Source organism: Heloderma suspectum, chromosome 1, assembly GCF_057233095.1.
Source record: "Heloderma suspectum isolate Gila_16-S chromosome 1, 16-S_ref, whole genome shotgun sequence".
In the NCBI taxonomy this organism is placed as follows: Eukaryota; Metazoa; Chordata; class Lepidosauria; order Squamata; family Helodermatidae; genus Heloderma; species Heloderma suspectum.
Window position 1 is genome coordinate 298134152 of NC_139458.1, and position 13513 is coordinate 298147664.

General features: G+C 40.8%; 1 protein-coding gene and 1 long non-coding RNA gene across 2 annotated transcripts in view; one reads left to right on the forward strand and one right to left on the reverse strand.

The window, feature by feature from the left end:
* KCNQ5 (potassium voltage-gated channel subfamily Q member 5) overlaps positions 1-13513 on the forward strand; it is a 485338-nt gene that overhangs the window by 431324 nt on the left and 40501 nt on the right. Inside the window, exons 4-7 of the mRNA XM_084826920.1 lie at positions 1323-1498; positions 2376-2501; positions 8668-8778; positions 11679-11774. Of these exons, the coding sequence (XP_084683046.1) occupies positions 1323-1498; positions 2376-2501; positions 8668-8778; positions 11679-11774 (509 nt within the window). The remainder of the gene's footprint in view (positions 1-1322; positions 1499-2375; positions 2502-8667; positions 8779-11678; positions 11775-13513) is intronic.
* The window catches only part of LOC146359261 (uncharacterized), a 70087-nt gene continuing 61176 nt past the window's right edge, over positions 4603-13513 (reverse strand). The window contains exons 5-6 of the long non-coding RNA XR_014786598.1: positions 8020-8106; positions 4603-6854 (exon numbers count right to left, since the gene is read on the reverse strand). This is a non-coding gene — a long non-coding RNA (uncharacterized LOC146359261). The remainder of the gene's footprint in view (positions 6855-8019; positions 8107-13513) is intronic.

A 13513-nucleotide genomic window follows, 5' to 3' on the forward strand; every position in this document is an offset into this window, starting at 1 on the left:
TGCTGATGTTCCCTCTGGTCAGACATTAAATAGGAACCTAAAATATATTATGTATATCTTGGTTTTCTCATAAAATTATCACGTTTGGTACATTAAATGTAAAACTATGGTTTATTTAGACAATAATTACAAATTTAGTAACAGAGTGTACTTTTAAGTTTTAAAATATAATAATTTTATGAGGAAACCAAGTTATACATAAAATAACTTTGAGAACAGAAATGCTGCTTTATATTCCTAAAGCAGCCCTCCCCAACCTGGTGCCCTTTAGATGTTTTAGACTACAATGGCCAGCATTCCTGACCATTGGCCATGTAGTTTTTCCTAGTGAAGCAGAAGTCAAAAGATAATTACTTGTGATGGACTTGCCTCTGTTCACAGGAGCAGGAAAATGTGCATTCTCCCAATTAAATAGCTGCCCTTCTGTAGAAAGACTGGATCCAATCCATAAAATTTATTTTAAGATATTCACATTTGTTAAAACACATAGTTTAGCACACATACACATGTTGTTAGGGTCATTTTTGAAAACACCCTTAATTTTCCCAATACTAGTTATGTGAGCAGCATAGAAAATATCATATATGAAAGAAGCCTGACTTAGATCATGTTTGTTTACAGAATTGTTTCCAGTTTGTTCCCAGAAAATTGACATATACAATTAGATGAAGACTGCAGCGCACCTGCCTTGGGAAATACAAGAAATTACCTATTCTTGCAAATTGCTTTAAGAATTGGATAAAGGAGCATTTATATTGGCAGAGCTTAGTATGGGTTAATGCAGTATTTTATATTATTTGTTAATTGTTCAAATTTATTGGGTGGTAGTGGTGGTGATTATTATTATTATTATTATTATTATTATTATTACCACTCATTTTCTTTTCAGATTTTTAAACGTCTCTGTTGCTCTTGAAAGTTTTATCTATCCAGCCTAATGCCTTAATAGTAATGGCATGGATACTGGTTTTATTGCCTCTCCAGCCATCAACTTTCTGTACATATATTTTATAAAGAGCATGAATTTCAGGGTCTATTATTGTGTGCAATTTACATAGATTAGGTACAAAAATCACCCTTAACATGTGATTGAAACCTTTTCCAGAACTGGCCGCATGTACCTTCTAAACATTCGTGTATTTTATTAGGACTTTAGTTCTTATTCTGCAAACCTAAACAAAATAGAATTGTTGTAAAGACTATTGAAGAATATTCTTAATGTAACAGAATCACTCAATTCACCCAGCATATGATGATAGGCTATTGAGCTATTACTGGTGAATATGCTTACATTAATATATTTTGTAATGTATTTCTTTCAGACATCATTGTTCTCATCGCTTCAATAGCAGTTGTTTCTGCAAAAACTCAGGGTAACATTTTTGCAACATCAGCACTCAGAAGTCTTCGTTTCCTACAGATCCTTCGCATGGTGCGCATGGACCGAAGAGGAGGAACTTGGAAATTGTTAGGTTCAGTGGTTTATGCACATAGCAAGGTAAGGGCCTGTCCATACTCATTTCTATGATTTTCTTCTAAATGATTCATGTATGCATGTCATGCGAAGAAAGAAAGAAAATACAGAATTCAAATGAAGAGTTGAAATCTCTTGCAGTGTTTCTTGTTGTGCCTAAACCTTTCATGAGTGAGAGAGTATATGTGTATTGATCCAAAGAACCATGCAACTAATTCTACATATTCAAAGGGGTTTTAGCCTTGTGTTTCTTGAACAGCGGCCTTCACGTTACATGGCAAACCTCATTTGAAAGTGAAGAGTGTTTTGAAAGGTTTGTGATATGTCACAGACGTCTGCTGTCAAAAGTCATAGGGTTATATCCAGCTTAGACCAGCAGAAAAATTTATTGGCCTTATTCCACTAGCAGTTGCACAACCGTTAGCAGAACTAGTACAACTAGTGCAATCAACCTGGAGATGCTGGGTATTGAACCTGAGACCTTCTGCATGCAAAGTGGGTGCTCCAGCACTGTGCTATGACCCTTCCCTTGATTATATAGCTGACTTGATTCACATGAAACAACAATCCACCATGGCTTAATTTACTTGTGGGGGCGCCCACAGGTGCCATTTTTGTATGGCACCTACAAGCACCTGGCTTACCATGGCTTGTCACATTGTGCTAACCCAGGTGGCAGGGACTGTTTGAGGGTCAGAAAACCCTCAAATGGCCCATGGCTTGTTTTATGTGTGAACCAGGTTACTGTGTTTAAGGAGAATTTGTGCACAGAAGGAGTTTTTTCATATTACACTAATAAGGTGTCTGTAGAATATGATAGTATAAAAATTCCAACAAATGTATTGATCCAGATAAGTTGCCAAAATACATACTTTCTAATTATGTCTTTTTTGTTTTATAGGAATTAATCACAGCCTGGTACATAGGATTTTTAGTACTCATTTTTTCATCTTTCCTTGTCTATCTGGTTGAAAAAGATGCAAATGCTCAGTTTTCTACATATGCAGATGCTCTGTGGTGGGGCACAGTAAGTATAGAAACAATTGAACTACATGATTTACACTATCCCATATTGAATATTCACGTTCAGAATCATAGTCAGTGAATGATTTAATTGTGTTGTATTTTGATCAGTACTAGTAGGTGCCTCTTCTTTTGGTAGGGGATGAAAATCTTGAAAATACAACTGCAGTGAATGTCCCAAGCAGCGGTTCTCCCAGTGGCTCCATGTGAATACTCTTGGAATCAATATATGGGTGTGGGTATTCATCCTTTGGTTAGGGTTAGAGGCTCCAAGAATTGTGGAAACAGACAAACAAAGACTCCAGACAAGATGTTTGCAACTTATATATGAAAAAAAGAGGATGTGAAGCCCCTGGAGAGTCATCGCAAACTGGAACTCATAGCACAACCAGGGCCATATACCTTCAATTGTCATGGTCCCTGAAATATCCTGAGGAAGACTCAGAGCTTCACCACATGAGGCTAAAATCCCACATCTTACAGGGGCTTCTGCTTCTGGATTCTTTGCAGGATTAAGATCGGCTCCTTTACATGTGTGGACACGTGCTTTAAATTGGGGAATTCCTTTCTTGGCAAGTTCTATATGTTTCATTTTATAGCCACTAGATGGTATGGTGGTTATAGCAGAACTGCACAGTTACACACAGCCGATACATCGGATTAATGTTCCTTATCGGGTGAGCTCCAATCTTTTAAAAAGCGGGATAAAGGTCAGGAAGCACAGGAGATACCCTGGAGATTGACGACGTCATGTAAAGGACCCACAAACTTCTGTGAGTGACCGAAGCCTCATACAGAAATGCTCTTAGACGAGGGCAAGGCACAGGCTGCTCCCATGCCTTCCCTTCCACAGGATGTGGCTCTACTGTTGTCCATTGACTCAGAGCACGAGTCCCGAAGAGTGCCTCCATCTCCCTGATCTTTCATGAGTCAACAAATATGGAGGCAGAAGGAGGCAGGGCAGGTGAAGCAGGGCTGAGCCAGCCACATCCCCTTCATTTCTCCAACAGAGAAGCAAAGGGGATGTGGCTGGCTCAGCTTCAATGCCCACAGGGCTTTCCTGAAAGGAAAAGCCCACATGCAGCAAAACCTGGCCTGGGAGCAAATGATGACAGGTGGGCATCCCCACTCCTTGCCCTTCTGCTCTTTAGTTGCTGCTTTTGATCTTGACCTTTGACTTGCCGAGACCACACTTCTTGCCTCTGGCTTTGTTGTGCTGACAGCCAGCTCCCCTGGACACAGAAGTTCTGACCTCCTCAGACCTGACCCTCACTGGATTCTGACAGTGGATTTATTGAGAGCACATTCTCATGGAGGAATGGGAGATGCATACTCTGAGCTTTCATTTGATTAGCATGTGTCAGACAGAAGTATGGCCTTATGGCTGTTTCTTCCTGCTCAAGAAAGATGGTCCTTGACCCTTATTGAATGAAACAGGGAACTAACATTCAAGAGGCCCATTGTAGTGCTGAGCCAAAACAGAGGGGGCCTGTTTCATGAACATTTTCACTCCATGCAGAATAAGCCCCCCTTTTTTGATGTTTTTTTCCCCCAGCTAAAGATTGTGAAACTGTTTGCAAGGGAGTGGGTGTTAGAAGGGAAGAGGGAATCTGTCTCCATTTCCAAGATAACCAGCCCAATGATCCCTTCCAATTCATCCCAAACACACATCCCGTTGAAATTAATGCAGTAGATAGGGACTATTCCTGCATTCAGATAGGGATGTGTTTCCTTTGTGCTATATTACTTTCAATGAGATGCATATTTGGATGTGCATCCCTATTGGAGGGAGCATCAGCCAAACGTTGGCATTGCCAAAATATTATCATATTCATCAGACAGAATTTCCTAGCGCAACTCACAATATTTACACAGTATCACAGATGACAGTGCTAGTGCTGCCCTAAGCATGGCCCATCCTTGCTACATCTCCAGAGGTGAGACGGCATGAGGATGATTTGGTATTCTGAAGCTTTGAAGCATGGTGGTTTCACATGACAGAAGGTTCTGTGGATAGAGATGATAATGTCCCTTTCATAAGAGTTAGATTCCAGATTACCCTGATTAGAGCCATTGCACTGTAATTAAAAATGCACTAATAATATCAGTTACCACATTTGTTTAATTTTTAATTGTTTGTTTAATGAAGAGTTAATTGTAATATACTGCAATAAATGTTAGTCCATTAAATAATATATCTAGGGAATTGAGCCTTGTGACATTATCCTGATCTGGATACACCAATTCCAGTCCTCTTCAAAGATGTAACCATTACTGATAGTCATGAAAAAAAGAGCAGCTGAAAATGCTTTTGAATGGAATATCAGAAGCTGCTTTATACAGGGCCATCCTACTTGTCCATTGAGCCCAGGACTGGCTACCCTGACTGGCAGGGGCTCTCTAGGATCTCAGGCAGAGTGAGGCCTTTCCCATCACCTGCCACCTCATCCTGGGTTGACTGGGGGGATTGGACCAAGGACTTTCTGCATGCAGATCATGTGCTGCTCCTCTGCTCTATGGGCTCTGCCCCACAATAATTCTGCCTTCATATAAATAATATTCTGATTCTGTCACTTTGTCTGTTGTAGATCATAGCATTTTATATTTTTGCCACAGCAGCCAAAAACTCACATTACAGTTACAATGCTATAAAAAAAATCAAGGCATACCATCAATGATTAGCATAAGCAAAGAGGTAACTAATAAAGTACTCAATAACCTCATGGAGGAGAAGGCTATCAATGGCTACTAGTCCTGGTGGCTATATGTTACCTGAAATATCAGAGGCAGTATGTGTATGTATACCAGATGCTGGGGAACTTGGGCAGGAGGGTGCTGTTGCACTTGTATCCTGCTTGTGGGATTCTTGTGCACTGCTGGTTGGCCACTGTGAGAGTAGAATATGGACTAGATGGATCCTTGGTCGGATCCAGGATGGCACTTCTTGTGTTCTTAATCTTAGATTCTATGTTATCCATGGCTGTATCCCTTACTTCTCTAGTAACCTTATGGAGAAATCACAGGGCTCCTGCAAAGCATGGACACTTGCCACAGGGAAGAAATAACCATACTATTTGGTAATATATGCACAGGCCTCTAGAATCTTCTTTGTGAGGTGATACATTCTACAAGTTTCCCCTGGGAATAATTTCATTCAAAATGCCTCCACTTGTGAAACTGAGGTGATACCGACTCCACATGAGGATTTCACTGTCACAGATTTATTGCTGTCACTTATTTCTCAGCATTTCATTAAGGAAAATGCTTAAAAGAAATTCAGGTGATATACCATGGACAGCCTGAACATATCCCTCTGGTATGCTGCAGTGGTTGCTGCAGTGGTTGCAGTACAGGTCGCTACTTTCACTGTAACAGCTTGAGTGGCATCTTACATGAGGCAAGTAAGGGCTGCCCTGTTAGGCTTTATAAACCCCTCTTTTCCAGCACTAATTAACGGGGCAGGCTTTTGCCGCTGTTAGGAGGATGTGGCCACTCCCACAACTAAGGCACTAGGGCCAGAGGTCCTGGTCCAGCAGTGCTCTTATCCCCCTTAACTCTATAATTAAAAAAAATAAGCTTTCAAATTTGTCACCGATCCAGATGTATAGCTATTCCAGCACATTTGTTGAAAGATAGTTCTGTTGTGGAAAACTCATTCATTAGTCTGCTTTAAAATTCAGGTAAAAATTATTACTAATGTTTATTATTTATACTGCACCATGAGTGTAGATGGTGTTTTACAGAGAAACGTAAGCAAAGCCAGGTCCCTGCCCCAAAGATCTTAGAAACCAAATTTGGAGTTTGCAATCTAAATTTCCTCTGAGTACAATAACTATTACAGTGTCAAGACAAAATTATTTTTGGTACTGTTGGGAAGCAGACTTTTGAAGATGTGCCATCTATGCATTGCTTAAGAGCCGTCCTGCAGTTAGAAAGCAACATGGTTCAAAGGAAGCAAGGAGTATCTGCTACAGTTCAAAATGTAATGTTCTTGTCAGGGCTTAGGAACCTATTAAGCATGTGAAAGAACAGGCTGGATGGTGTTCTTTGAGAGAGGTGTGCTGCTGTTCTTTCTTTCTGAGGGCTCTCAATTATATAAAGAGCTACAGGTGCTGTAGTACACTTCTTTGCTGAGGAGACGATGATCCTGCAGTGTCATTAAAGACAGATAACAGTTGGCTCTATCCTTTCCTAAAGCTCCTCCTCTTTCCATCAAATATAGCTTGGAAACATTTCCCTCTTCTCCAGTGTCTGGCAATGACAGCATCTTGGATGAAGGCCAGAAGGCTAGATTATTCAGGTTCATGCCTGATCAAATAGGCTGATGCTGTTTTGATGAGGGAGGGACTTTGTGAAACTGGCAAGTCCATCAAGGAAAGGAAAGACATCTGTTAGCCCTTTGTTAACATTTCATTCATTTGGGGAATATTAAGCTTATCAGAGGTGACTTCATAGCACCCGTACCTTTATTTTATTTACTTACGTATTTATTAGATTTATATAACGTTCTACATCCAATAAAATATCCAAGCAGTGAACAATAAAAAGTTGAGAAATAGTAACAATAACAATAATAATTTCAATAATAATTTCAATAATGATAATAATGACAATACTAGAAATATATAAATAAAACCATTAAAATCAGATTGTGCCAGTAAAACCATGGCTGGTTAGTCAGGGAAGGCTTGTTTAAATATAAAACTCTTCAGCAGGCACCGAGAACAAAACATTGTTGGGCCTGCCTGACATCAAGAGGCAGGGAGTTCCATAGAGACAGAGCCAGTACACTTAGGTCTCTATTGAGTAGACTCCAAATGGACTTCAGCTCCATGTAGAACCACCAGGAATACCTCCAAATGTATCACCTCAGAGTTATGGATTGGCCCTTTTTTGCCTACGCAAAGCACCATCTAGTGTGGCATTTTGCACACGGAATAGCCGTCCTATCTGCTCAAAGCCACAAATAAGCATGCAACCTTATTGCTAAGATATGGGTATGAGTGTTGAAATCAGACCGACTTCATATCAGAGGTGGAGGGGGTTGACATTCTTATGCCTTGTCATCAGTTCTGGTACAGGCACTACTCAATTATACAGTTCAAATATACAATTATACAATTGACTTTCACACAGCAATCTCAACAGTAGTGGAAATGGGGTGGAGAAAATCATTATTTAACTAGAAAAAAACAACTTGCAGGTTGAGTGAAGGGTTCCCTCCCTGAGGGGTTCCTCAAATAAGAGAGAAGATGACTGTGTCCACCACACTGAAAAAATTATAAGTATGTCAATGTTTCTCCCAGAGAGATGTATTCTTTACAGTTCTTACAGCACAGTGCCTTTGCAGCCTAGAGTGCCTGATAGCATGTAATAATGCATCTGTCCTGCCCTGCTTATAAGCAACACTGATGAAGTCACAGTTTCATTGTATGTGTTTTCAAACTATTACAGGTTAATGCACATAAAGAAATAATGTGCATAAAGAAAACATATCTTCTTCATGAAATTCATTGACTTACCCTGTATACACGTTTCATGTTTTTGTAAAACTCAAATGAGGGCTTTCCAGGTCATCTTAACTTCTCAGCTACCTCTCATTTCAATTCCTGCAAATGAAAATGCATTTTGATTATTCTACTTATACTTGCTTAGACTTCCAGATTAATTCTAATCTAAGTTGACTGTTGTCTCAAGTTTCATATTGCAATTGCTTCAGAGAAATCTGATTCTGTTATTTAACCAATAGGCAAATTACATTAACTTCTCTGCAAATGCCTGTTCCCAAATTTGTTTGCTGAAGTCATGGAACTGTAGGAGACGTTGGTAAGTGAGAATGAGCTGGCAGGAAGAGAGTTAACGCCTTCTATGCCCACTCATTCTCCCCTTTCAAAATACCCTCAGGCCACCACCTTCACCCCAGCCAGGCTTAAATCCAGTTTCAGAACTTGACTGAGGAAAATGTTGTTTTCACATATATTAAAAACCACCTTAGGGACATGACTGCTTTTAGTGAGTAAGCCCACTGAAATAAGTTACAGCACAGTGGAACCCACATAGTTTGGTTGTTCTTTTATCATTTGTTTTTGTAAATATTGGAAATGTTAAAATTCTTGACATCTGTACTGTGTTCTTTTTTCTCCCACTGATTTACATTTGTTTCTTTCCAGATCACATTGACAACAATTGGTTATGGAGATAAAACACCCCTTACTTGGCTAGGAAGGCTGCTTTCTGCAGGGTTTGCACTTCTTGGCATTTCTTTCTTTGCATTACCTGCTGTGAGTATCTTTATAATGCTATGAAAAAATTAAGGGAATAATTTTCTAAGCCAGGTGTAGGCAACATGGTTCCTCTGGGCACCAGTTCTCACCCGGACACCTTGCTTGGCCCATGGTGTCCTCCTTCTCTCACTTTAAAAAACAACAACAGCAGCACCCCATTTTCTTATCAGCAGCTGGGATTGCTGTGAAATAGGTTTCTGTTGGTGCTGAAAACTGTGGGTTCAAATGAGTTGTTTAGTGTGCTGGGGCTCAGACCCCACCTCTGCCTTGGACTCAGTCTTTGGGTCAGGTTACTTGTCCTTTTCCATGCCTCCCATGACAGCCAATTTGTGATTGTGTCCAGAACAATTTCTCAAATTGCCAAATGTGCCCACAGCCCAAAAAGGTTGCCTACCCCTGTTCTAAGCCAACATATGTGAGAACAATATCCCTATGCAGGCATTTGCCTGCATCACATGTAAGGCTAAGGTGGGGGCGGGATGCACGCAAGCTCCTCCCATGTCCAGATACCTCAGAGACCTTTGTGTGTGTCTTGAGGTAGCCAGGTGTGCAGGGAGGCTTGGGAGAGGGGTATACATGCTCACATGCACCCCACCCCCAGTATGAGTAACTGTGTTGCAAGTGACTGCCTGTGTACCCCTAATGTTAACAGTATTTGTATGAGTCCACAACTTCTATTATGGTTAAGCTGCTTTAAAAACTCATTCATGCCCTATGACAAATGTGTAAATCTACCTAACACATCCAGAAGTTTAGTTTGGCAATATTATATTTATATGTCTTTTCACAGTCACAAACAATAAGCAGCTTTTGTGTGAGTCATGTTAGCATGCGGCTTATCAAATGTGATGCAGTCAGTCCCTACCATGCATAAATGCCAGGGGAACCAGCCCACCTTGGTTCCCCATCTGTCTACATGGTTGATGAGGAGAACTACAGGATTTGTGTAGGGTGGAGAACCAGCTTCCTGCTGTCAATACAGAGGTATCCACAACAGAAAATACATCTGCCTTGTCCAAGCACACACTTTATAGATCTTCAATGCGGATCTAGTAATCAATACATCAGTGTTATTCAAGCAGATCCATTCAGGGGGTTTTGCAAAAATAATTTGATTATTGATATACCAGTTTTTGGACTGCTGAAAATCATCCAGAAGAAATTTGTCTCATCTTGCAGAAGCCTAAGGAACACACTATTCTGTCCTCTTGAACTTTTAGTAGAATTATGAATATTCTAAATCTATTTGACTTGAGATACCGAAATGGTGAAATAATTAACCACATTGTGTCCATGCCCTGAAGACATGTTATTTCATATTAATTGTTAAAATGAAGCATATGCCTTATAGTTGGTAGTCAGGGATATTATTTCTGATCCAGCTGCCAACTATTGGTCTTGAAGGAAACAGTGTAATTATTTCCTACTTAAATTTCTGAGAATACTCGTACCTGAAGGATAAGCTTGCTTGCATGCCTGGTGACACTGACACCTAGTTGAGAGTTTAGTAGCACAAATTCAAAGAGTTATGTAGATGGAAGATTACACAGATGGAACCTTTTTAGGGCACAATCCTATGGCCGCTAGGCGCTAGTCAGTGGCTAGACAGCCATAGGATAGGTCTGTTCCTGGGAACTGGCTTTGGAGCCCATGCTCTGAGGTCAGTTCCCTGAGAACAAACCTCCACCCACTCCTATGCTGCCTCGTAGGCAGTGCGGAACAGCCCCGCGCTCCGCACTCAGAAGAGGAGCACAGAGCGGCAAAAACAGGGTGTTCCTGGGGGCGTGTCAGGGCAGGGAAGTAAAAAATGCTGGTACGACACATCTCATGTGTTGTCTGGCTGCTGCTTCCCACGCTCCGAGGTCCCATGCCTAGACAGTGCTGTAAATGCAGGGCAGCTGAAGCACAGAGGGGACGATCCCCTCCGTGCTTCTCCTGCCCTGCACTGGATAGGTGGTTGCCTCCGAGTTCGGAGGCAGCTGCCTATCCCGGTAAGATTGCGCCCTTAATGTATAACTATGACATTTTCCATTGAATAATCATTGTTTACTTCTACATATAATACCTCCCAATACAATAGGCCCTTTTACTCATGCTTATGCAATGCTGTGCATGCAATATGGTCATGTATCATAGTCGTTAAACACTTGTGTTATGACATAGAGGTCCCTGGTTCAAATATTAGATCAGCCATACCTTAAGCTTAACTTAGGTATGCCAATATTTTTCAGTCCCAGCCTCTCATCAGTAATATGGGAATAATATGACATACCCTTGCAAAGTTGTTGTAATGATCACAGAGATAATCCACATGAAGGAAAATAGGTTATTTGATTCAACAGAGACTTCCATCAGCAGAACAGGGAGGGAGGCAATTTTGAGTGATTCCCCTTCCTCTGTGTGTCCCCTCCCCGCCCAATTTGCTCCTCAGGGTTGGGGACCCTTCAGAACAGTGTGAGGGCTGCAGGGGGGAAGAGGCATCACCAAAAATAGCCTCCTTTCCTGTTCTGCTGACAGAAGCCTCTGCTGGATCAAAGAGCCTTCTGTCAGCAGAGGGACAGCAACTGGATACAACCAGTAGGAGCAGGGGAGGGGGAATTGAAATTGCTTCTGCCTGCACTTTCTCCACCAAAACAGTTTCTACCCATTTTTCTTCTACTGGGGCACAAAGATTGGAAGTAACCCCTCTTGAGAGAAAAATGACTGGAGAAATGTAGCTTGGGGGGGGGGAGGTGTGGGGAAGAGAAGGGTTCAACACTTTCCCTCTTGCCCATCCCTACTGTGCTTTAAACTGGGGTGTTTATGTAACAGTTCTATACAATTTTAGATATTGTGTACTCCTAACCTTTACCAGAATCACTGTCCTGACCATGAACGTTTGTTGTACTGCACTCCAGGGCATTCTTGGGTCAGGATTTGCATTAAAAGTTCAGGAGCAACATCGTCAGAAACATTTTGAAAAAAGAAGAAATCCCGCTGCTAGTTTAATTCAAGTAAGTTGCAAACAAATCAAAGTTTTGAAAGTGCTTGTTACTGTATATTACAGTCCCTATCATGTAGAGGGTGAAAGAAATGCAGACATTATTTGGATGTTTTCTCATGATGCAGCATGTTCAATAAGCTTCTTAATTCTGATCCAGCTAGGGACCATACACATGCAGAATCAGGCTGCCTACATACTGAATTCTAGCTGGATAGGGAATCATGTGCCCAGGCTGTGGTTGATCAAGGAGCTAGGATGCCTCACAGGTAGCCCTTTTTTAAAAAGCTGAAATCCAACTAATCTGCTGCTTAGAAGGAGAGGCTGGATTCTGTCCCTCTTCGCCCTGCCTCCCTGCAAAAACAGCTGATTGACATGATTTCAGGTTTTTTAAAAGGACTATATGCACAACCCTAACTACTTAGCATGTGCTGTATTGAACTGGAGTTCCTGGGTAGAATGCACCACTTCCCATTGAAATTAGCATAACAAATCCTGTTGATTTCAACAGAGCTATGTTATGCTTCTTGTATTTGATAAGTTTCATGTTCAGTGCTTGGAATGCACTGTTGTATTTTCAACAAGTAATCATTCCAAAAGAGCTGGAAGGGTACAATTTGTATTATATTTTGCATGACACAGTTTACAATATCATTTTCTAGAAAAACCCAGAACTGATAAATAATGACAGATTAATTGATGGCACAGCATACTTGCCCACATTCCATTAATTCTCAGTAGTGGAACTCTGACAGTGTGCCAGGGGGTAATATATTCAGTTTGAATGAAGAGATCTCAGTCCAAAGAATTCAGTACAACCATTTGAATGATTGAACATAATAGTTTTTGCCTAGAATAATGCATATGGTTGCCAATGGTACCAATGGCACTGATTTGCAAAAGGAGTCAAAGTATATAGAAACGTTAGCATATTTGATGTTTTTAATGGCTGCTCATTGAATTACATTCCCTTTTAATGCAAAAGATTTCGCTTTGTTGATGTGAGCTGAATGCTATATGTTGAATCCCCTGGCTTGTTTCACACCCAGTTAAATCAAGAGGCATTCTATACTCAAAATGACTATGCTGCCTGGAGGGAGCTATTCTTTTTGTTTGTTTGTTTAATGTGCAATATGCAAGAGCCCAGAATTATTCCCATACTGTTGTTGTTCTTGTTCTTCCTTCCTATACGTGTAATCCTCATTATTCTTTGGAGAGCCAGATCAAATCTCCTCTAAAAGATTTTGGCAGGAGAACATACTCCCAAATTATGCTGGATTATGCCCATGAAATACAACTGCCAAATGTCTCTTTGGGGATCATTCAGTCATTTCCCCAGTGTGTCATTTATACTTGTCTTGGAGGTAAGGTCTGAGCAGTCAGAGCATTCCCACTCACAAAATAGAATGATAGCTGAGAGGGAAGGCAATATGCCAGAACTGTTAATCACATGACCACTGAACAAGTTCTGGTTTGACATCTCCAGTGCAAAGTTCCTGGCCAGCACAAGAGCGTCCTTTACATTGTAAGTAATAACACTGGGGGAAAATATTGCTCTCCAAACCTCCTCAGAATTATATAAAAAAATGGGTTGCTGTGAGATCTGCGTTTTCATATTCAGGAAAAAAGGAATGAATTCACTTTCTGTGTTTGCTAACTTGTAACTAGAATACAGTTATGAGCTGAGTACTGTCAGCTAAGAGCTTGTGTGTGTATGGACTGCACACACTAATTCATTCCAGAATATGAGAA